This window comes from Marmota marmota, unplaced genomic scaffold (genome assembly GCF_001458135.2).
Source record: "Marmota marmota marmota unplaced genomic scaffold, marMar, whole genome shotgun sequence".
In the NCBI taxonomy this organism is placed as follows: Eukaryota; Metazoa; Chordata; class Mammalia; order Rodentia; family Sciuridae; genus Marmota; species Marmota marmota.
Window position 1 is genome coordinate 7,538,195 of NW_025999960.1, and position 24,322 is coordinate 7,562,516.

Genomic DNA, 24,322 nt, shown 5'->3' on the forward strand with positions numbered 1-24,322 from the left:
CCCCTGATAAATATCAGGCACACCTGGAGCATCATCTGGAACAACCCCAGAAGCCCAAGGAGGTAGCACCCCTGAAGAATCAAGCACTAGAGCCACAGGTTCAGGTGAGGCCCACCAGTTTGGATGTAATTCCTTAGGAGCTCCTATCCATGCTCTCTTGTAGTGCATACAGATCTCTAGTTATCAGGTCCCAACTGGGATTATACAGCTGAAAGATGAAAACATCATATCATTCATTTTCTTTTTCCTGGGAAGACCCAAATATCCATGCAAAGGGCAGAAATAATGTGGACCCCCTGCTCCCAACTGGTTCTTGTTTCAGGAACCACAGGGGTGTCTTCTGGTTCATCCACTACTGCCAGCCCTGGAGACTCAGCTACACCTTTCTCAACCTCTGCTAGTAGCAAATCAGGTAAGATATGAAAGCAAAGTCTATAAGTAAACTGTAAAATGGAGAGTGTAAGTATGTCCCAATTTATATTCTCTGGATTGGGTTAACAAACAGAAAGTACAAATGTTAGGGCATGAAACTGCTGGATAAATGATGGAAATGTTCAGAAAGATTGAAATTTTATCTAGGATATCCCAAATTTTCCCTTCAGAGGAACTAGCATATGTTGCAAGCATTGCTACTGTGTTTATCAGGTACAACAGGAGAATCCTTGGGAGTGACCTCAGGAGCAGGCAGTGTGAGCACACCTGGACCATCAGGCACTGCAGCCACCAGTGCTGGAAGTCCAGCAGGTAAGAAAGGGCCTACTTAAGGTGTTATGGTGGGATCTAATGCAAGTTTTGTCAAGATCCCTTAATGTGAGATTGAGATGAAGGAAAGGTAACCATGGAGAACATTGAAGGAACTAATGACTAGAATAAAACTACAAAGTGTCCTTCAAAGAGTGTTTTCTTCCTAGACTCTCCATACATTAATAAGCACCATTCTCCTTCCCATTAGCAACGACCACTGCCTCTGCTGTTGAGAACACTTCTGGAAGAACAGGTACTGAAGGAGCATAACCAGTGTGAAATACAGACAGTAGACATGTGAGCTTTGTGCTCAAATTTAGTCAGAGACAAGGTTTTTAGGGGAATCAATTATCATTTAGATGATGCCAAATCTCAGAAATATATTGATAAGCAGGTCTGTAGTGTTCAATATATTTTTAGAGTCCACTGTGAAATTAATGAAATGTAGACTACAACTGATCCCACACAAGTCAATCTGTGAAGGGTGAAATTAACAACCATGCAGATATAGAAGGCAAGAAATAAGTAGGACAACAATCAATAAGAAAAGATGCACACTGAATCATAAGAAAATGGTAGGAAATAGAGACAAGAACACCAATGTTTACTCATAATTTTTCTATATGATTATTGTATTGGTTAATGACAAATATGTTAATGGGACAGTGCATTATTGGAGTTACCTGATTTATCTTGATAAAGAATTTAAGAGATTAGTGAGGATTATAGGATAGATGAGTGCATTTAACAAGAAAGCATATTTCAAGACATATTTGTAAGACCCTCTTTTAATTTTTCACCTTTTGTCCTCTCATTAAATATCAGGCACCCCTGGAGCATCATCTGGAACAACCCCAAAAGCTCAAGGTGCCAGTACCCCTAATCAAGCAGGCACTGGAGCCACAGGTTCAGGTGAGGTCCACCAGATTGGATATGATATATCAGCAGCTATGATCCATACCCTCCTGTAGCAGGTGCAGGTCTGTAAATCAGGCTTGAATTGGAATTATGTTGCTGGCCTAGAAAGGTTATGAGGATATTTTCTTCATTTTTTTTTTAATTCTGGAGACTCAATCATTCAAGTTTACAGGAATAATATACTTCCCCCTCATGCACCTAGTCTTGTTTCCAGGGACCACAGGAGTGTCTGCAGGCTCCACCACTGCCAGTCATGAGGACTCAGCTAGACCTTTCTCAACCTCTGCTAGCAGCAAATCAGGTAAGTTAGAGGGAGAAGTCCATGAGTGTGCAGGTATAAAATGGAATGTGTTTATATGTCCCAGTTCTTTTCTATGGAGTGTGGTTGAGTAGAAAGAAGTAGGAAGGGAATGAAGAATGGGAGGGCAATTCTTGACCAACAATTTATCAGGTTGCAGTGTACTGAGTGGATTTAGATGATCTTTCTATACTGAATTATAATTGTAAGAATCCCTGCTTGTGCTTACATTTCATAATAATTGTAGGACCTCTGATCTGGAGCCTCTGAGGCTGTGATTTTTGAGTGGGGCCAAGGTTTACTCTACTGGCTACAAATTAGAATTGAATACAGAAATTTTTAACACTTTTCCTTCTCAGACTCATTGAATGTAGAATCACAGAGAAAGGGCCCAAGCATACATATATTGGAAAGCCTCAGTTGGTGCTAATATACAGACTAGATCAGAATAACTGGGCTCAAATATATGAACATTGAAGAAGTAGATAATAAGCAATATCATTTGCAACTAAAGTGATTTACCTCACCTAACGATTCTAGTCATAAAAGGTTTATGATAACTTTTAAAAAGATTGAAACATAAATGGAGAAACATATACAAATAAGTGAAAGATATTTTAAAAGTAGGAAGCAGCATGTTCTATACCACTTCATCAAAGATAATGATATTATTTATTGTTTATTTTTAAAGGCACTACTGGACCATCAGTTGGTACAACAACCAGAGCCCAAAGCAATGAAGAGACATCACCTGAAGTACACTCAGGTGAGCGGAGGATGGTGTTCAGAGGTCCTGGCTTTGGTCAAAATGAAGAGTAATTTGTGGGAATCCTGCTTATTTTAATGCAAAGTAGTTGAGATAAAAATATGAAAACCTATTTGACCTAATTCTAGATGTAGGAAGATATTTTTGTTTAAAAAATGCAATAAGTAAACCAAATGTTCAAGAAAATAATCATAGAACAAAATCATATGCAACTATGGGCAATAAGTTACAGGATTCATTTATTCAGTTTTTACATATTAGAAGTAAAAGAACTGTTGGATTACCCAATTATAATAAGGTTCAAGTAGACTTTAGGTGAGAAGTTCCTTTGGTTTTTCTCAGGTACTACTGGAACTTCAGTTCCCATCACCTCCACAGCTGGAAGTACAAAAACCACACCCCAGCTGAGCACCAGCTTTACCAGTCCTGGGGATACATCAGGTAAGCTCAGTTCAGAGCAATTATACTGACCCCAGCTAAAAAACTAGTTTCAGACATTGCTGTTCAGATAATGTTTTGCCAAATCGATTACCAGACTTAGGTGATCTTTTTATTTAAAATTTAATACCATTAGTCTTTTAACAAGTTATTTTCTTAAATAATATCATGTTACAGTTACATGTTCCCACTATCTGATAGCTGGAAGTCCCAGTGAAGCTTTTTTAGATAGGTATTTCAATTTTTTTGAACTTCATCAAGGATAACTAGAATGTCACCAGGTATAACTTCGGGAACCAACAAGAGACTTAGAAGTGACACAGCTTCCAAGCAGGTAAAACAAAGATATGAGACAGAGCCTATATTCCATGTTGGCACTTAACATTTCACCTCAGCAATAACTCTTCTCTGAGTCCAGCCTTAGATAAATTGGTCAATTCCATGATTTTGGAAATATTCAGTAGTTAGTATTTGCAGTTACGTGAAACATCAATGATGTAGTTTTGTGGCCCGTTAAATTGTTTGATTGACTCTCAAATATTTTCTTTGTAATTTAGTCAAATTTAACACCATTGATTTTATTTGTTGTTATTTCCATGAGATGAAAAAATAACAAAAGTTCTCAAGCTTGCAAAGCCTAGTTCAAATGTGGATTGGGCATTAGCTGGCTCCCCAATTCTGTGACCTATACGTAAGAGCTCACTCCCAACAAAAAACAAGGAATATGCCTGTGCATCCTTGATTAAATTCAATCACTGTTGGGTCCAGGAATATAATATTATTAACAGTATTTAAGGTAGATAATTCAGATTGAAAACTGAAACAACTAAATTTTACAAATGTCTTTCATGCCATTGGTTAAACTCATTTAGACTTCAATGTGCCTTTTCCTTGCATTCCATTTTCCTGTGTTTTATTCAACTGTTAAACCCTTTTCACCAGTCCTTTCAGTCCTCTGCCTAGCTTTCCTTCTTCCTCTAATACGATGGTGCTCACAGTGTGGTTTCTGGTCCAGCAGCATCAGAATCCTGTGGAAACTTGCTGAAAGTGCACATTTCTGGGTTCACCAACCTAGAATCAGAAAGTATCCGGTGGAGCCCAGCAGACTTTGTTAACAAGTATTTTGGGGATCGATGCTCAGTTGCAGAAGCACTTCTCCACATTTCTCCCTCTTTTCCAACTTCCTTTCCAGTTTCTATGCACATCAATGTCATCTCAGAATGACATTCCAAAATCTCAAGAATCAGCTTCTCTCTGATCTATTTAAAATGCTTCAATAGTTCTGATTGCATTCAATGTAAATCAAAATGTTATTATTGTCAAGAGGCATTTTTTTATGATTGTCCTGATGTTCTTTTATGCATTTATTAATTTGAACACACCATTGTTCTATAGTTCCTCTATTTTTTCCAAGCTATTTTTTTGATTTAAATTTTATGAATTAAATTATGTTTTAAATATACTGCATTTTCAATTATAGTTACTGGATTAAAATATATAATTTATATATTACAGGGGTATTTAAAAAATCGGTTAATCCAATTAGGTCTGTAAAATTATTGAAATTAGACTGGACCAGTTAGTTTATTTTTAAATTTTTTTTATTGACTAAAATACACGGTTTCTTCATATTTCCTTAGATTTTTACATAAGATCCTTTTTTATTCTAGAACCCCACCAATAACACCCCATTACAATTAGGTTTTTTTTAATTTAAAAAGGTTTTTTGTGTTATTGATTTTATTTTTTTAAATACATTAGAGTGGAATGCATTACAACTCTTATTACACATAGAGTACACTTTTTCATATCTTTATATATAGAATATGTTCATACTAATTCATGCCTTTATACATGTACTTTGCTTTTTATTTTTTTTGCATTACAATTCTTATTACACATATAAACCACAATTTTTTATATCTCTGTTTATATATAAAGTATGTTGACACCCAATTTGAGTCTTCATACATCTACTTTGGATAATGATGTCCATTACATTCCACCGCCCTTGCTAATCCCCTGCCCCCTCCCTTTCTCTCCCTCCCCTCTTCCCTATCTAGAATTCATCTATTTCTGCCATGCTCCCCCTCCCTACCCCACTATGAGTCAGCCTCCTTATATCATAGAAAACATTCAACCAATTAGATTATATTCACAAAAATCTGAATCAAATATACTTGGGTAATAATGAGGTCTCAATGAGTAATCTCCTGGTTATCATACAGTAAGTACAATGATTTGCAAAAGGGCTACTCAAAATTTGGTGCACAAATGTGTGGCTCCAGAATGTGGGCTCAAATTTTGTGATGTGATGAGAAGTGAAACTGAGGGCAAACATTTGAAAATATAGCATCTTGTCACAAAAATCATTTAACTGTTGAATAAAAGCTTGGATAATATATGACCTTGTTTATTAAAATTTTAATTCTATATTAATACTATGGGATTTTTTTTTACAAGAATGTCTCTATGGGCTGGGGATGTGGCTCAAGTGGTAGTGTGCTCGCCTGGCATGCGTGGGGCACTGGGTTTGATCTTCAGCATCACATAAAAATAAAAAAAATAAAAAGATGTGTCCACCAAAAATTTAAAAAAAATAAATATTTAAAAAAATTTTCTCTCTCTCTCTCTCTTAAAAAAATGAATGTCTCTAGCATATATTGAAATATTACAAGTTGGTTGATTGCCATAGATTGGATAAAAGCACTGATTTGACTATAAATCAGAGGTTGAGGGCTGTAGGTTGATTCTTTGATTTTTCTATCTGCAACCTGGAATACTAGAATATATCACTTAAACATTTTACATGAATGAGAAGAATAATGTTGGCTCTTTCAGAGTATGTTTATGAGGTTAAAAGATTTGATTTATGCATAAGGCAATTTGAAATGCTGTCTTTCTTCAGTAGGAACAGAAGGCCCTAGTGCACCAACAACTAATGGGAAGGAGATTGGGACACCCAGCAAACCCAGCACTAGAGCTACAAGCACAGGAACTTCAGGTAAATCAGGATGTGTGCTTAGTGTCTATGAAATGCATAAAAATATCAAAGCATGTAGGTTGTTGGGTAAATCATGAACACATACAAAAAGATTACATTTTTGCATTGACCTCCCAATTTCTACCTTCAGAGAAACTAGCATTTATTGCAAGCACTGTTAATGCGTTTGTCAGGTACAACAGGAGAGTTGCCGGGAACCACTTCAGGAGCAGTCAGAGACAACACAGCTGGGCAATCCAGCACTGGGGCCACCGGCACTGGAAGCCCAACAGGTATGAGAGACACTTCCAAGGGACTTGTGCTGGGATCTAATACAAGTTGTGTAAGATCTCCAAATGTGAGAATGAGATATAGGAAAGGTAACAATGGAGAATATTGAAGGCAATGATGACAAAATTGAAAGTATGCAGTGTCCTTCAAAGAGTGTTTTCTTCCTAGCTCTCTGTATAGACCTAAGCACCATTCTTCTCCCCATAGCAACAAGAGGAGGAGCTGATGCAACCACCACTGTCTCTGCTGGTGAGAACACATCTGGAACCACAGGTACTGAAGGAGCATAAGCAGGTGAAATCCAGGCAGTCAGTAGACATGAGAGCTTTTTTCCCCAAACCTATTCAGAGACAGTGTTATCTTAGGAATCTGACCATTATGGTAGAGGTGTTGCCAATTTCCAGAAAAGCATGAATATATCAAGTCTGAATTTTGTTCTTAATACATTTTAGAATCACTGTGGATTATCTTGAAAGATTAGGGAAATCTAACTGATGTTACACAGTGCCAAGTGGGAAACAGAGAAATTAACAACCATCTAGGTGCAATAAGTAATAAGTTTAAGAGGATAGTAAGATAGTAATTAAGACAATAAGAAGGAAAGCAATCAAGAGGGGAAAAGATGCAAATTGGTTTAAGATAGTTCTAGTGTACAAGGAAAAGGATATCAAACTTTAATCATGATTTTTTGACATGATTAACCTATTTTTAACAACAATAACTTAATTGAAAGAGTACATTCTCAGAATTAACTGATTTGTCTTATTTACCCAGAGAAACAGTGTCAAATGCCAGAGAATTTTATAGGGTAAATCCATCTGTTATTTTAAAGCATATTCCAGATCATTGTTGATAAGAAGTCCCGCCTTTAGGTTTCTTAAGCTGACTTATTTTTTTTTTTCCCTGATAAATCTCAGGCACACCTGGAGCATCATCTGGAACAACCCCTGAAGCTCAAGGTGGTAGCACACCTAGAGAGGCAGGGACTGCAACCACTGGTTCAGGTAAGGTCCACTGTTCTGGTTGTGATGCATATGCATTTATGATCTTCTCTTCTGCAGCAGATGCAGATTTTTAAAATCAGGACCTAACTTGGATTAGATTGTTGTACCAAGAAAAGTTATGAGGATTTTTTCCTTCATTTTCTAAATCTGGAGACTCTCAATGATGTTTAGGTTTTGCAGAAATAATATGTATTCTGCAAACCCCATATTCTGCTCTTGGCCCTAAAAACCATAGGAGTTTCTGAAGTTCTCACCAATACTATCCACGGAGAATTAGCTAAAGTAGCCATAAATTCTGCTAGCAGCAAATCAGGTAACCTAGAGGGTGTAGCCCAGGCTTTCATCAGAGTCAAATGGAGAGTGTAAGTGTGTCCCAGTTCTTTGTGGTGAAGAATAAAGCATACAAGGCCAAAACACTTCACCAAGAATTTCTGAGGTAGCAGTGTGTCCTATGGATTAGATGATCTTTCTAAAGTATCACAAAATTGTCCCTCTATGTGCCTATGGTCCATAATGTTCGTGGAATCCTTGATTTGAAGCTTCTGATGCTGTGAGTCTGTAGCAAAGACATAGTGTGCTGTTGTGGTTCAAAATCATATTTGAGTAGAGAAAATTTTTCAAAACAGACTCATTGAACATGGAACCTTGGACAAAAGACCATATATATACATATATTTTAAAGCCACAGTTGCTTCCATGTTCAAAATTAGGTCAGAACCACTACTCAAATAAGTGAATAGCAAAAATGCACATAGCTGGTGCTATTGTCCATGCCTGTAATCCCATCAGCTCTGGAAGCTGAGGCAGGGGGATTGGGAGTTCAAAGTCAGCCTCAGCAAAAGTGAGGCACTAAGCAAATCAGTGAGGCCCTGTCTCTAAATAAAATACACAATGGGACTGGGGATGTGGCTGAGTGCCCCTGAGTTCAATCCCTGGTATCAAAAAAAAAAAAGTAGATAAAAATGTATCCTAATTGTAAGCTAATATAATTAATCTCACTAAAGAAGTCTGTCATATAGGTTTTATGTTCAAATTTAGAATTATTGGAACAGAAAAAGAGAAATATATAGACAAGAGTGAAAGGTCTTTTAGAAACTGATCAGCATCATCTACTTAATTAAAAATCTTCATATTTTTCATTGTTTGTTTTGAAAGGTACATTTGAACCAGGATTTGACAAAACAACCAGAGCCTCAAACAATGAAGTGACATCACCTGAAGGGAACTCAGGTTAGTAGAGAATGGTTTCAGTGGTCCTGATTTTGGTCCTGTTTTGAATCAAAGTAGTTCAGATGAACGTAAGGAGACCTAGTTGAGTCAACTCAAGATAAAGAAGTCTTTGTTAAAAAAAAAAAAAAAAGCAGTAACTAATTTGAAAGGTTTAAGAAAACATTAAAGTAATAAGCAACTGTGGGTACTATGTCACTGGATGCATTTATTAAAATTTTTAACTCTTAGGTGTGAACAGACAGTTAAATTACCCATTGGTAATAAAGTCCAAGTAGACTGTAGGTGAGAAGTTCCTTTGGTATTCTTCCCAGGCTCTACTGGAACTTCAGTTCCCATCACCTCCACAGCTGGAAGTGCAGGCACCACAGGAGGACTGAGCCCCAGCATTACCAGTCCTGGGGGTACATCAGGTAAGCCCAGTTCAGAGCAAGTATATTGCCTTTGGCCAAGCAAATGGTTTCAGGAAGTGCTGCTCAGACAATATTTTTCCTAAACAAATACCTGACTTAGTTGATTTTTCTCATATATAATTAAAATTTAATATCATTAGCGTTTTGATATTAGAATTAATATATAATTAGAATATAATATCATTAAACTTTCAACATGTTGCTTCCTTATACTATATTACCTTACAAGTAAGTACATGTTCCCACTGATTATTACAGGCCTCATGCAGTTTGGTTTGATTTTTGCCATTTGTACAGTTGTATCAATGACTTTCAAGCTTCATCAGGGACAATTAGACTGTCACCAGGTGTGACTTTAAGAACCCATAGGAATGTCTAAGTGACACAGCTTCCAATCAGGTGAAACAAAGATATGAGTCAAACACCATAATCCAATCAACACGTTTAACTATAGCAATCACCACTCTGAGTACAGTCTAAAACAAAGAGGCCAATTTAATAGTTACACAAGTGAATTCCATGACTTTGTGCAATTTATGTAAGCATTTGCATATGAAACATTAATGATACACATTTTGGTACTTTAAAATATCTGATTTACTTTCAAGTATATTCTTTAGTAACATAGTCAGGCTTAACACATTATATGTGTTTATTGTCATGAGATGAGAAAATAAAAGTTCCTAAGCTTACAAAGTCTGGTTAGAACATGAACACTGAATCCTGTTGTGCAATAGCTCCCTTCTCAATGGTGTGACCAGTGTAATAGAGCTCATTTCCATAAAAGCCAAGCAGAATATGCTTGTGGATGTGCATTGATTAAATTCAGCCGGTGTAGGACCAGGAATAAAATACTATTGGCAATATTGGACATAGATAATTTAGATTGAAAACAAACATGACTCAATTTCAAACTCTCTCTGATGCCATCAGTTACAAATTTTAAGGACCTCTAAAATATCTTCCCTTGTAGCCCATTTTCCTGTCTTTTATTCCTGTGGTAAGCCCTTTAACCCAGTCCCTGCATTCCTCTGCTTTGCTTGCCTTCCTCCTCTAACACCATGGTGCTCACAGTAGGGTTCCTGGAATCCTGTGGGATCTTATTAAAAGTCCACCAGCAAAGAATTGGAAATTCTTTTGGGTGGGTGGAGCCCTCCAAATTTTAAGGGAATTGATGCTCAAGGTAGAGAAACATATCTCCACAGTTCCCACTCTTTCCCAACTTGACTCCCAGTTTACACTCCATAAATGTCAAGTCAGAATGGCTTTTTTAAAGCTCAACTCTCATCCTGTGTCTGTACTACTTAGAGTGCTTAAATAGTTCTTATTTCTTTTAAGATAATTCAGAAATTTACATAGTATTAGGAGGCCTTTGTCTCATATATGCATATTAGGTCTTATAAATTTATTAAAGAATCTATGAGCTGGTTGTGTTTCTCATACACTCATTTTTGGTTAGCTATTGTTTTGATTTAAAATTCATGATAAATAGTCTTTTGAATAAGCTGTAGTTTTTGAAATTACTGACTTAAATGATATAGTTTATGCATAAAAGTATAAAAATGAAACTTGGCAATTCCCATTGGATCAATAAGTTTATTTGAAATATAAAGTGTTGACCATTTTTTTTTATATTCCAAAAGTCTGACTCAGAATTACTTGGTTAATAAGGTTGTCTCATTCAGAGACATTCTGTAATTATCAGACAATAAGGTATTTGGAGCAGGGCAACTCAACAATGGTCCTTGAATCTGTGGCTCATTATGTTTGTTAACAGCCCATGATGTAAAAAGAAGTGAAACAGAGAGCAAGCATTTGCAAACAGAGAATTTTAACATAATAGTATTTTATTGTTGAATAAAAATCTTGTATGGAATATGGTCTTATTTACTTAAATTTTATATTAGTATTTATTTTATAACATTTTGAAAACCATGCCTCTAGCAGAGATGAGAATAGTAACTTGGCCTGTTGCCAGAGATCTTTGGAGCAGCACTGGTTACAGCATAAAATTAGGGATAGGTGATTCAAGTTTGGCTGTCTGGTTTTCTAGCTTCCAACTGGATGACGAGAGCACATCGCTTAACCATTTTTGATAAGTGAGAAGAATAATGTAGCCGCGTTGAGAGGATGTTTATGAGATTTAAAGGTTTGATTTATGCATAAGGCAATATGAAATGCTTTTTTTAAAAAAAAAAAAAAAAACTTAGGAGGAACCACAAGCCCTAGTACAACAACACCTATTGGGGAGGAGGCCAGCACAGCTAGCAAACCCAGCACTGGAGCTATAAGCACAGGAACTTCAGGTAAGTCAGGATGCGTGCTTAGTGTCTATGAAATGCATACAAATATCAAAGCATGTAGGTTGTTGGGTAAATCATGAAAATGTGCAAAAAGATCAAAAATTTTGCCTTCATCTCTCCATCTCCTCCTTCAGAGGAACTAGCATACATTGCAAGTACTGTTATTGTGTTTGTCAGGTACAACAGGAGAGTCACTGGGAACAACTTTAGGAGCAGGCAGGGGCAACACAACTGGACAATCCAGCACTGGGACCACCAGCACTGGAAGACCAACAGGTATGAGACATACTTCCAAGGGGCTTATGGTGGAGTCAAATTCAAGTTGTATTAGATCCCCAAATGTGAGAATGAGATATAGGAAAGGTAACAATGGAGAATATTGAAGGAAATTATGACAAAATTGAAAGTATGCAGTGTCCTTCAAAGAGTGTTTTCTTCCTAGCTCTCTGTGTAGACTAAGCACCATTCTTCTCCCCATAGCAACAAAAGGAGGAGCTGATGCAACCACCACTGTCTCTGCTGGTGAGAACACATCTGGAACCACAGGTACTAAAGGAACATAAGCAGGTGAAATCCAGGCAATAGATGTGAGAGCTTTTTTCCCCAAACCTATTCAGAGACAGTGTTACCTGGGGAATCTGACCATTATGGTCGAGGTGTTGCCAATTCTTCAGAAAAGCATGAATATATCAAGTCTGAATTTTGTTCTTAATACATTTTAGAGTCACTGTGGATTATCGTGAAAGACTAGAAAAATCTGTCACCCAGTGCCAAATGAGAAACAGAAATTAACAACCATCTAGTTGCAATAAGTAATAAGTTTAAGAGGATAGTAAGATAGCAATGAAGACAACAAGTAAGATAGCAATCAAGAGGGGAAAAGATGCAAATTGGATCATGAGATAGTTCTAGTGTACAAGGAAAAGGATGTCAAGCTTTAATCATGATTTTTGACATGATTACCCTATTTTTAACAACAATAACTTAATTGAAAGAGTTCATTCTCAGAATTAAATGATTTACCTTATTTACCCCGAGAAAGAATATCTGATGCCAGTGAATTTTATAGGGTAAATCCATCTGTTATTTTAAAGCATATTCCAGATCATTGTTGATAAGAAGTCCCTCCTTTAGGATTCTTAAGCTGACTTATTTTTTTCCCTGATAAATCTCAGGCATACCTGGATCATCATCTGGAGCAACCCCTGAAGCTCACAGTGGTAGCACCCCTGGAGAGGCAGAGACTGGAGCCACTGGTTCAGGTAAGGTCCACTGTTCTGGTTGTGATGCATATGCATTTATGATCCATGCCCTCCTACAGCAGATGCAGACTTGTAAAATCAGGCCCTAACTTGGATTAGATTGTTGTACCAAGAAAAGTTAGGAGGATCATTTCCTTCATTTTCTAAATCTGGAGAATCTCAATGATGTGCAAGTTTTGCAGGAATAATATGTATTCTCCAAACCCCATATACTGGTCTTGACTCTTAAAAACCATAGGAGTTTCTGAAGTCTTTACCAATACTAGCCATGGAGAATTAGCTAGAGTAGACACATGTTCTGCTAGCAGCAAATCAGTTAACCTAGAGAGTGTAGTCCATGCTTTCATCAGAGTTAGGCGGAGTGTGTAAGTGTGTCCCATTTCTTTCTGGTGAAGAGTAAAGCATGCAAGGCCAAAACACTTCACCAAGAATTTCTGAGGTAGCAGTGTGTCCTATGGATTAGATGATCTTTCTAAAGTATCACACAATTGTCCCTGTATGTGCCTATGCTATGGTGCATAATGTTTGTGGGATCCTTGACTTGAAGCTTCTGATGCTGTGAGTCTGTAGCAAAGACATAGTGTGAGGTAGTGGTTCAAAATCATATTTGAGTAGAGAAAATTTTTCAACACAGACTCATTTAACATGAAACCTTGGACAAAAGAGCATATATATATACACATATATTTTAAAGCCACAGTTGCTTCTATGTTCAGCTTTAGGTCAGAACCACTACTCAAATAAGTGAATAGTAGAAATGCAGATAGATGGTGCCGTGGTCCATGCCTGAAATCTCATCAGCTCTAGAAGCTGAGGCAGGAGGATTGGGAGTGCAAAGTCAGCCTCAGCAAAAGTGAGGCACTAAGCAACTCAATGAGATCCTGTCTCTAAATAAAATACACAATAGGGCTGGGGATGTGGTTGAGTGCCCCTGAGTTCAATCCCCGGTATATATATATATAAAAAAAAGGTAGATAAAAATGTATCCTAATCGTAAGCTTATATAATTAATCTCATAAAAGGAGTCTGTCATTTAGAATTATTAACAAAAAAGAGAATTTTCTAGAAAAGAGTGAAATGTATTTTAAAAACAGATCAGCATGATCTACTTAATTAAAAATCTTCAAATTATTGTTTGTTTTGAAAGGTACCACTGAACCACCAGTTGACACAACAACCAGAGCCTCAAACAATGAAGTGACATCACCTGAAGGGAACTCAGGTTAGTAGAGAATGATTTAAGTAGTCCTGATTTTGGTCCTGGTTTGAATCAAAGTAGTTGAGCTGAATCTAAGGAGACCTAGTTGACTCAACTCAAGACAAGGAAGATGTCTTTGTTAAAAAAAAGTGCAGTAACTAATTTGAAAGGTTTAAGAAAACATTAAAGCACAAAGTCATAAGCATCTCTAGATACTGTGCCACCGGATGCATTTATTAAAATTTTCAACTCTTAGGTGTGAATGGACAGTGAGATTACCCATTGGTAATAAAGTCCAAGTAGACTGTAGGTGAGAAGTTCCTTTGATGTTCTTCTCAGGCTCTACTGGAACTTCAATTCCCATTACCTCCACAGCTGGAAGTGCAGGCACCACAGGAGGACTGAGCCCCAGCATTACCAGTCCTGGGGGTACATCAGGTAAGCCCAGTTTAGAGCAAGTTTATTGGCCTTGGCCAAGAAAATGTTTTCAGGCATGCTTCTCGGACAATATTTTTCTAAATCAAATAACTGACTTAGGTGATTTTTCTCATGTAAAATTAAAATTTAATATCATTAGCCTTTTGATATCATTAGATTTAAAATATATTAAAATCTAATATCATTAAACTTTCAACATGTTGCTTCCTTATGCATGTTACTTTACAAGTACATGCACCCACTGATTATTGCAGGCTTCATGCAGGTTTGTTTGTTTGCTTTTTTGCCATTTGTACAGTTGTATCAGTTTTTTTCAAGCTTCCTAAGGAACAACTACAGTGTCACCAGGTGTAACTTTAAGAACCCATAGGAATGATGCAGTTTTTAATCAGGTGAAACAAAGATATGAATCAACCACAATATTCTAACCAACACGTTTAACTATAGCAATCACCACTCTGAGTATAGCCTAAAACAAACAGGCCAATTTAATAGTTTTACAAGTGAATTCCATGACTTTGTGCAATTTCATGTAAGTATTTGCATTTGCATATGAAACATTAATGATACACATTTTTGTCCTTTAAAATATCTGATTTACTTTCAAGTATATACTTTGTAAAAATAGTCAGGCTTAACACATTATAAATGTTTATTGTCATAAGATAGAAAATAAAAGTTCCTAAGTTTACAAAGTCTGGTTAGAACATGAACTCTGAACCTGATGGGCAATAGCTGCCTTCTCAATGTTGTGACCAGTGTAATAGAGCTCATTTCCACAAAAACCAAGCAGAATATGCTTGTGGATGTGCATTGATTAAATTTAGCCAGTGTAGGACCAGGAATACAATACTATTGACAATATTGGACATAGATAATTAAGGTTGAAAACAAACATGACTCAATTTCAAACTCTCTCTGATGCCATCAGTTACAAATTTTCAGGACCTCTGAGGTGTCTTCCCTTGTAGCCCATTTTCTGTGTTTTATTCACATGGTAAGTCTTTTTAGGCAGTCCCTGCATTCCTCTGCCTTTCTTACTGTCCTCCTCTAACTCCATGGTGCTCACAGTGTGGTTCCTGGACCAGCAGCATTGGAATCCTTTGGGATTTTATTAAAAGTGCACATTTTCTGGTCCACCAGCAGAGAATTGGAAATTCTATTGGGTGGGTGGAATCCACAATTTTTTTTTTTTTAGGGAATTGATGTTCAAGGTAGAGAAACAAATCTCCACAGTTCCCACTCTTTCCCAACTTCACTGCCAGTTTACACTCCAAAAATGTCATGTCAGAGGGCTTTTTTAAAGCTCACCTCTCATCCTGTGTTTGTATTAGAGTTCTTAAAGAGATCTGATATCTTTTAAGATAATTAAAAAATTTATATAGCATTCGGAGGCCTTTGTGTCACGTATGCATAGGAGGTCTTAGGAATTTAAGAATCTATGAGCTGGTTGTGTTTCTCACTCAATTTTGGTTAGCTATTGTTTTGATTTAATATTTATGATGAATAGTCTTTTGAATAAGCTGTAGTTTTTTAAATTACTGACTTAAACGATATAGTTTATGCATTAAAGGATAAAAATGAAACTAGGCAATTCCCATTGGATCAGTAAATTTATTGAAATTTAAAGTGTTGACCATTCTGTTTATATTCCAAAAGTTTGATACAGAATTACTTGGTTAATAAGGTTGTCTTGTTCAGATATCTTCTGCAATTATCAGACAGTAAGGTATTTGAACAGGGCTACTCAACATTGGTCCTTGAATGTGTGGCTCATTGTTTGTTAACAGCCCATGATGTGATCAGAAGTGAAACACAGAGCAAGCATTTGCAAACAGAGTATTTTAACATAATAGTATTTTACTGTTGAATAAAAATTAGTATGCTATATGGTCTTATTTACTTAGATTTTTTATTAGTATTTATTTTATAACATTTTGAAAACCATACCTCTAGCAGAGATGAGAATAATAAAATTTGGCCTGTTGTCAGAGATCTTTTGAGAAGCACTGGGTACAGAATAAAATTAGAAATAGGTGATTGAAGTTTGGCTCTCTTGTTTTCTAGCTTCCAACTGGATGATGAGAGTACATCGCTTAACCATTTTTGATAAGTGAGATGAATAATGTAGCTGCTTTGAGAGGATGTTTATGAAATTTAACAGTTTGTTTTATGCATAAGGCAATATGAAATGCTTTTTTAAAAAGAATCAGGAGGCACGAGAAGGCCAATTACACCAACACCTATTGGGGAGGAGGGCAGCACAGCCAGCAAACCCAGCACTGGAGCTACAAGCACAGGAACTTTAGGTAAGTCAGGATGTGTGCTTAGTGTCTATGAAATGCATACAAATATCAAAGCATGTAGATTGCTGGGTAAATCATGAAAATGTACAAAAAGACGAAAATTTTGCCTTGATCTCTCCATCTCCTCCTTCAGAGGAGCTAGCATACATTGCATGCACTGTTACTGTGTTTGTCAGGTACAACAGGAGAGTTGCTGAGAACAACCTCAGGAGCAGGCAGGGGCAACTCAACTGGACAATCCAGCACTGGGGCCACCAGCACTGGAAGCCCAACAGGTATGAGACACACTTCCAAGGGGCTTGTGGTGGAGTCAAATACAAGTTGTGTAAGATCTCCAAATGTGAGAATGAGATACAGTGAAGGTAACCATGGAGAATATTGAAGGAAATGATGACAAAATTAAAACTATGCATTGTCCTTCAAAGAGTGTTTTCTTCCTAGCGTTCTGTATAGACTAAGCACCATTGTTTTTCCCATTAGCAACAAAAGGAGGAGCCGATGCAACCACCACTGTCTCTGCTGGTGAGAACACATCTGGAACCACAGGTACTGAAGGAACATAAGCAGGTGAAATCCAGGCAGTCAGTAGACATGAGAGCTTTTTGCCCCAAACCTATTCAGAGACAGTGTTACCTGGGGAATCTGAACATTATGGTTGAGGTGTTGCAATTCTTCAGAAAAGCGTGAATATATCAAGTCTAAGATTTGTTCTTAATACATTTTAGAATCTCTGTGGAATATGGGGAAAGATTAGGGAAATCTAACTGATGTCACCCAGTGCCAAGTGGGAAACAGAGAAATTAACAACCATCTAGGTGCAATAAGTAATAACTTTAAGAGAATAGTAAGATGGCAATCAAGAGGGGAATGATGCAAACTGGATCATAAGACAGTTCTAGTGTATAAGAAAAAACATATCAAAGTTTAATCATGTTTTTTTGACATGATTACCCTATTTTTAACAGCAATAACTTACTTGAAACAGTACATTATTAGAATTACCTGATTTACCATATTTACCCTGAGAAAGAATGTTAAATGCCAGTGAATTTTATAGGGTAAATCCAGCTGTTATTTTAATGCATATTCCAGATCATGTTGATAGGACGTCCCTCCTTTAGGTTTCTTAAGCTGATTTCTTTTTTTAATATTTATTTTTTAGTTGTAGTTGGACACAATCTTTATTTTCCTTAGTTATTCTATGTGATGCTGAGGATCGAACCCAGGGCCCTGCATGTGCTAGGCGAGCGCTCTACCGCTGAGCCACAATCCCAGCCCCTGATTTCTTTTTTGTTCTTGATAAATCTCAGGCACCCCTGGAGCATCATCTAGAGCAACCCCTGAAGCTCAAAGTGGCAGCACACCTGGAGAGGCAGGGACTGGAGCCACTAGTTCAGGTGAGGTCCACCGTTCATGTTTGTTGCATAAGCATTTATGACCCATGCCCTCCTGTAGCATATGCAGACTTGTAAAATCAGGCCCTAAGTTGGATTATATTGTTGGACAAAGAAAAGTTATGTGGATATTTTTCTTCATTTTCTAAATCTGGAGACTCTCAGTTATTTGTAGGGCTTGCAGGAATAATATGTATTCTCCAAAACTCATATACTGGTCTTGGCTCTAAGAACCATAGGAGTTTGTCAAGGCCCCACCAGTACTAGCCACGGACACTAAGCTAGAATAGCTACAGTTTCATCTAGCAGCAAATCAGGTAGGTAGAGAGCGTAGTCTATTCTTTCATCAGAGTAAGATGGAGTGGGTAAGTGTGTCCCAGTTCTTTGTGGAAAAGTGTAGAAAGAGGTAGTAGGAATTGAAGCATGAGAGGCCAAAACAATTCACCAAGAATTTCTCAGGTAACGGTGTGTCAGCTGGATTAGATGGTCTTTCTATAGTATCATACAATTGTCCCTGTAAGTGCCTATGCTCCATAATGTTTGTGGAATCCTTGATCTTGATCTTTTGATGCTGTGAGTCTATAGCAATGACGTAGATTGCTATGGTGGTTAAAAAGTCATATTTGAGTTGAGAAAATTGTCCATCACAGACTCATTGAACATGAAACCTTGGAAAAAAATTCATATATAAATATATTTTAAAACCTTAGTTGCTTCTAATATTCAGCATTCAGTCAGAATCACTACTCAAATAAGAGAACAGTAAAAATGTAGATAGCTGGTGCTGTGGTCCATGCCTGTAATCCTAGCAGCTTGGGATGCTGAGGCAAGAGAATTGCGAATTCAAAGCCAGCCTTAACAAAAGTGAGGCACCAAGCAACTCAGTGAGATCCTGTCCCTAAATAAAATACACAATCAGGTGGGGATGTGGCTCACAGGTCTAGTGCCCCTGAGTTCAATCATGGGTATGAGAAAAAAAAGTCAGATAATAAGGTATCCTAATTGCAAGCCAGTATAGTTAATCTCACTAAAGGATTCTCTCATACAGGTTTTATGATCTAATTTGGAATCATTGGAACAGAAAAAGATAATTTTTATTGAAAAAGTGAAGTGTATTTTAAAAACAGATCAGCATGATCTACTTAATCAAAAACCTTGATATTATTCATTTTTTTTGCTTTGAAAGGTACCACTGAACCATCACTTGACACAACAACCAGAGCCTCAAACAATGAATTGACATCACCTGAACGGCATTCAGGTTAGTAGAGAATGATTTCAGTGGTTCTGATTTTGGTCCTGTTTTGAATGAAAGTAGTTGAGCTGAATCTAAGGAGACCTAGTTGACTCAACTCAATACAAAGAAAGATGTCTTTGTTTAAAAAGAAAATGCAGTAACTAATTTGAAACATTTAAGGAAACATTAAATCCCAAAGTCAAAAGCAACTCTGGGTACTATGTCACTGGATGCATTTATTAAAATTTTAACTCTAAGGTGTGAATGGACAGTTAGATTACCCATTGGAAATAAAGTCCAAGTAGACTGTAGGTGAGAAGTTCCTTTGATGTACTGCTCAGGCACTACTGGAACTTCAATTCCCATTGCCTCCACAGCTGAAAGTGCAGGCACCACAGGAGGACTGAGCCCCAGCATTACCAGTCTTGGGGGTACATCAGGTAAGCCCAGTTCAGAGTAAGTATATTGGCCTCAGCCAATAAAATGGTTTCAGGCATGCTTCTCAGGCAATATTTTTCCAAATCAAATACCTGACTTAGGTGATATTTCTCATATATAATTAAAATTTAGTATTATTAGCCTTTTGATATCATTAGCTTTAATATATAATTAAAATCTAAATAATTAAACTTTCAACATGTTGCTTCCTTTTACCATATTATCTTACAAGTACACGCTACCACTGATTGTTGCAGGCCTCATGCAGGTTTGTTTGTTTTTTGCCATTTGTACAGTTGTATCAATTTTTTTTCAAGCTTCCTAAGGAACAACTAGCAAGTCACCAGTTGTAACTTTAAGAACCCATAGGAATGTCTAAGTGACACAGCTTCCAATCAGGTGGAACAAAGATATGAGTCAAACACAATATTCCAGTCAACACGTTTAACTATAGCAATCACCACTCTGAGAACAGTCTAAAACAAAGAGGCCATTTTACCAGTTACACAAGTCAATTCCATGACTTTGTACAAATCATGTAAGTATTTGCACTTGCATATGAAACATTAATGATACACATTTTTGTCCTTTAAAATATCTGATTTGCTTTCAAGTATATTCTTTGTTGACATAGTCAGGCTTAACATGTTATAGGTGTTTATTGTCATGAGATAAGAAAATAAAAGTTCCTAAGCTTACAAAGTCTGGTTAGAACATGAACTCTGAACCTGATGGGCAATAGGTACCTTCTCAATGTTGTGACCAGTGTAATAGAGCTCATTTCCACAAAAACCAAGCAGAATATGCTTGTGGATGTGCATTGATTAAATTTAGCCAGTGTAGGACCAGGAATACAATACTATTGACAATATTGGACATAGATAATTTAGATTGAAATCAAACATGATTCAATTTCAAACTCTCTCTGATGCCATCAGTTACAAATCTTCAGGACCTCTGAGGTGTCTTCCCTTGTAGCCCATTTTCTGTGTTTTATTCATTTATGGTAAGCCCCTTCCCCAAGTCCCTGCATTCCTCTGCCTTTCTTACTGTCCTCCTCTAACTCCATGGTGCTCACAGTGTGGTTCCTGTACCAGCAGCATTGGAATCCTGTGGGATCTTATTAAAAGTGCACATTTCCTAGTCCACCAGCAGAGAATTGGAAAGTCTACTGGGTGGGTGGAGCCACTCAATTTGTTTAGGGAATTGATGCTCAAGGTAGAGAAACACATCTCCACAGTTCCCACTCTTTCCCAAATTCATTCCCAGTTTACACTCCATAAATGTCATGTCAGAATGGCTTTTCCAAAGCTCACCTCTCACCCTGTGTCTGAATTATTTAGAGTACTTAAATAGTTCTGATTTCTTTTAAGATAACTCAGAAATTTATGTAGCATTAGGAGGACTTTGTCTCATGTATGCATATTAGATCTTACAAATTTATTCAAGAATCTATGGGCCTGTTGTGTTTCTCACACACTCATTTTTGGTTAGCTATTGTTTTGATTTAAAATTTATGATGAATAGTCTTTTGCATAAGTTGTAGTTTTGAAATTACTGATGTAAATGATATAGCTTATGCATAAAAATAATAAAAAAGAAACTTGGCACTTCACACTGGATCAGTAAATTTTTTTGAAATTTAAAGTGTTGACCATTTGTTTATATTCCAAAAGTCTGATTCATAATTACTTGGTTAATAAGGTTGTCTCATTCAGAGATATTTCCCAATTATCAGATAGTAAAGTATTTGAACAAGGCTGCTCAACATTGGTCCATGAATGTGTGGCTTATTGTGTTTGTTAACAGCCCATGATGTGATAAGAAGTGAAACAGAGAGCAAGCATTTGGAAACAGAGAATTTTAACATAATAGTATTTTATTGTTGAATAAAAATTTGTATATTATATGGTCTTATTTACTTAGATTTTATATTAGCATTCATTTTATAACACTATGAAACCCATGCTTTTGGCAGAGATTAGAATAATAAAACTTGTCCTGTTGTCAGAGATCTTTTGAGCAGCACTGGTTACAGCATGAAATTAGGGATAGATAGGTGATTGAAGTTCGGCTGTCTGAAATTGTAGCTTCCAACTGGGTGACGAGAGCACATCACTTAACCATTTTTGATAAGTGAGAAGAATAATGTAGCTGCTTTGAGAGGATGTTTATGAGATTTAAAAGTTTGATTTATGCATAAGGTAATATGAAATGCTTTTTTAAAAAATCAGGAGGAACCACAAGCCCTAGTACAACAACACCTATTGGGGAGGAGGGCACCACAGCCAGTAATCCCAGCACTGGAGCTGCAAGCACAGGAACTTCAGGTAAGTCAGGATGTGTGCCTAGTGTCTATGAAGTGCATACAGTAACAAAGCATGTAGGCTGTTGGGTAAACCACGAAAATAACAAAAATATCAAATTTTGCCTGGATCTTCCTATCTCTTCCTTCAGAGGAAGTAGCATGCATTGCAAGCACTGTTACTATGTTTGTCAGGTACAACAGGAGAGTCTCTGGGAACAACCTCAGGAGCAGGCAGGGGCAACACAACTGGACAGTCGGGCACTGGGGCCACCAGCACTGGAAGCCCAACAGGTATGAGAGACACTTCCAAGGGGATTGTGCTGGGATCTAATAGAAGTTGTGTAAGATCTCCAAATGTGAGAATAGATATAGTTAAGGTAACAATGGAGAATAGGAAATTATGACAAAATTGAAAGTATGCAGTGTCCTTCAAAGAGTGTTTTCTTCCTAGCTCTCTGTATAGACTAAGCACCATTCTTCTTCCCATTAGCAACAAGAGGAGGAGCTGATGCAACCACCACTGTCTCTGCTGGTAAGATCACATCTGGAACCACAGGTACTGAAGGAGCATAATCAGGTGAAATCCAGGCAGTAGATGTGAGAGCTTTCTGCCCCAAACCTATTCAGAGACAGTGTTACATGGGGAATCTGACCATTATGGTTGAGGTGTAGCCAATTCTCCAGAAAATCATGAGTATATCAAGTCTGAGTTTTGTTCTTAATACATTTTAGAGTCACTGTGGAATATGGCGAAAGACTAGGGAAATCTAACTGATTTTATCCAGTGCCAAGTGGGAAACAGAAAAGTTAACAAACATCTAGGTGCACAAATTAATAAGATTAACAGGATAATAAGATAGCAATGAAGACAATAAGATAGCAATCAAGAGGAAAAAGATGCAAACTAGATCATAAGACAGTTCTAGTATACCAGGAAAAACATCAAAGTTTAATCATTTATTGATACGATTATGCTATTTTTAACAATAATAACTTAATTGAAACAGTACATTATCAGAATTACTTGACTTACCTTATTTACCCTGAGAAACAATGTCAGATTCCAGTGAATTTTATAGGGTAAATCCATCTGTTATCGTAAAGCATATTCCAGATCATATTGACCAGAAGTCCCTCCTTTAGGTTTCTTAAGCTGACTTCTTTTTTTATTTTTCCCTGATAAATCTCAGGCACCCCTGGAGCTCGAGGTGGCAGCACACCTGGAGAGGCAGAGACTGCATCCACTGGTTCAGGTGAGGTGCACTGTTCTGGTTTGATGCATAAGCATTTATCATCCATGCCCTCCTGCAGCAGATGCTGATTTGTAAAATCAGGCCCTAACTTGGATTTCATTGTTGGACCCAGAAAAGTTATGAGGATCTTTTTCTTCATTTTCTAAATCTGGAGACTCTCAATTATTTATGGGGTTTGCAGGAATAATATGATTCTCCAAACCCTATAAACTGGTCTTGGCTCTAAAAACCATAGAAGTTTCTCAAGGCCCCACCAGTACTACCCATGGAGACTCAGCTAGAATAGCCACAACTTCTGCTAACAGCCAATCAGGTAACATAGAGGGTGTAGTCCATGCTTTTTTCAGCGTAAGATGGAGTGTGTAAGTGTGTCCCAGTTGTTTTCTATGGAGTTTAGTGAAGAGTAGAAAGAGGTAGAAGGGAATGAAGCATGAGGGGCCAAAACACTTTACCAAGAATTTCTCAGATAGCAGTGTGTCAGCTGGATTAGATGGTCTTTCTATAGTATCACACAATTGTCCCTGTTTGTGCTATGGTCCATAATGTTCATGGGATCCTTGACCTGGAGCTTCAGATGCTGTGAGCATGTAGCAACAACATAGTTTGCTGTGGTGGTTAAAAATAGTATTTGAATAGAGAAAATTTTCTATCATAGACCCATTGAACATGAAACTTTGGCAAAAAGTTCATATAATCATATACTTTAAAGCTTCAGTTGCTTCTAATGTTCAGCATTTGGTGAGAACCACTACTCAAATAAGTGAATAGTAAAAATATAGATAGCTGGTGCTGTGGTCCATTCCTGTAATCCTAGAAGCTTGGGAGGCTGAGGTAAAAAGATTGAGAGTTCAAAGTCAGCCCCAGCAAAATTTATGCACTAAGCAACTCAGTGAGACCCTGTCTCTAAATAAAATTCACAGTAGGACTGGGGATGTGACTGAGTGCCCCTGAGTTCAATCCCCAGTATCAAGGAAAAAAAAAAAAAAAGAAAGAAAGAAAAACGTAGATAATAAGGTAATTGTAGGATAATATAATTAATCTCACTAAAGGAGTCTGTCATACAGATTATATGTTCAAATTTAGAATTTTTGGAACAGAAACAG

The 24,322-nt window shown here is 37.1% G+C and overlaps 1 protein-coding gene across 1 annotated transcript in view; it reads left to right on the top strand.

Moving 5' to 3' along the window:
* Positions 1-24,322, top strand: part of LOC125616624 (mucin-19-like) — a 98,638-nt gene that overhangs the window by 19,855 nt on the left and 54,461 nt on the right. The window contains exons 25-50 of the mRNA XM_048802441.1: positions 18-104; positions 323-412; positions 646-744; positions 953-997; positions 1,570-1,656; positions 1,877-1,963; positions 2,652-2,726; positions 3,069-3,167; positions 6,073-6,168; positions 6,342-6,440; positions 6,646-6,711; positions 7,356-7,442; positions 8,598-8,672; positions 8,984-9,082; positions 11,293-11,388; positions 11,563-11,661; positions 11,866-11,931; positions 12,561-12,647; positions 13,795-13,869; positions 14,185-14,283; positions 16,497-16,592; positions 16,766-16,864; positions 17,070-17,135; positions 17,900-17,986; positions 19,170-19,244; positions 19,562-19,660. Coding sequence (XP_048658398.1) covers positions 18-104; positions 323-412; positions 646-744; positions 953-997; positions 1,570-1,656; positions 1,877-1,963; positions 2,652-2,726; positions 3,069-3,167; positions 6,073-6,168; positions 6,342-6,440; positions 6,646-6,711; positions 7,356-7,442; positions 8,598-8,672; positions 8,984-9,082; positions 11,293-11,388; positions 11,563-11,661; positions 11,866-11,931; positions 12,561-12,647; positions 13,795-13,869; positions 14,185-14,283; positions 16,497-16,592; positions 16,766-16,864; positions 17,070-17,135; positions 17,900-17,986; positions 19,170-19,244; positions 19,562-19,660 — 2,235 coding nt within the window. The remainder of the gene's footprint in view (positions 1-17; positions 105-322; positions 413-645; positions 745-952; positions 998-1,569; positions 1,657-1,876; positions 1,964-2,651; positions 2,727-3,068; positions 3,168-6,072; positions 6,169-6,341; positions 6,441-6,645; positions 6,712-7,355; positions 7,443-8,597; positions 8,673-8,983; positions 9,083-11,292; positions 11,389-11,562; positions 11,662-11,865; positions 11,932-12,560; positions 12,648-13,794; positions 13,870-14,184; positions 14,284-16,496; positions 16,593-16,765; positions 16,865-17,069; positions 17,136-17,899; positions 17,987-19,169; positions 19,245-19,561; positions 19,661-24,322) is intronic.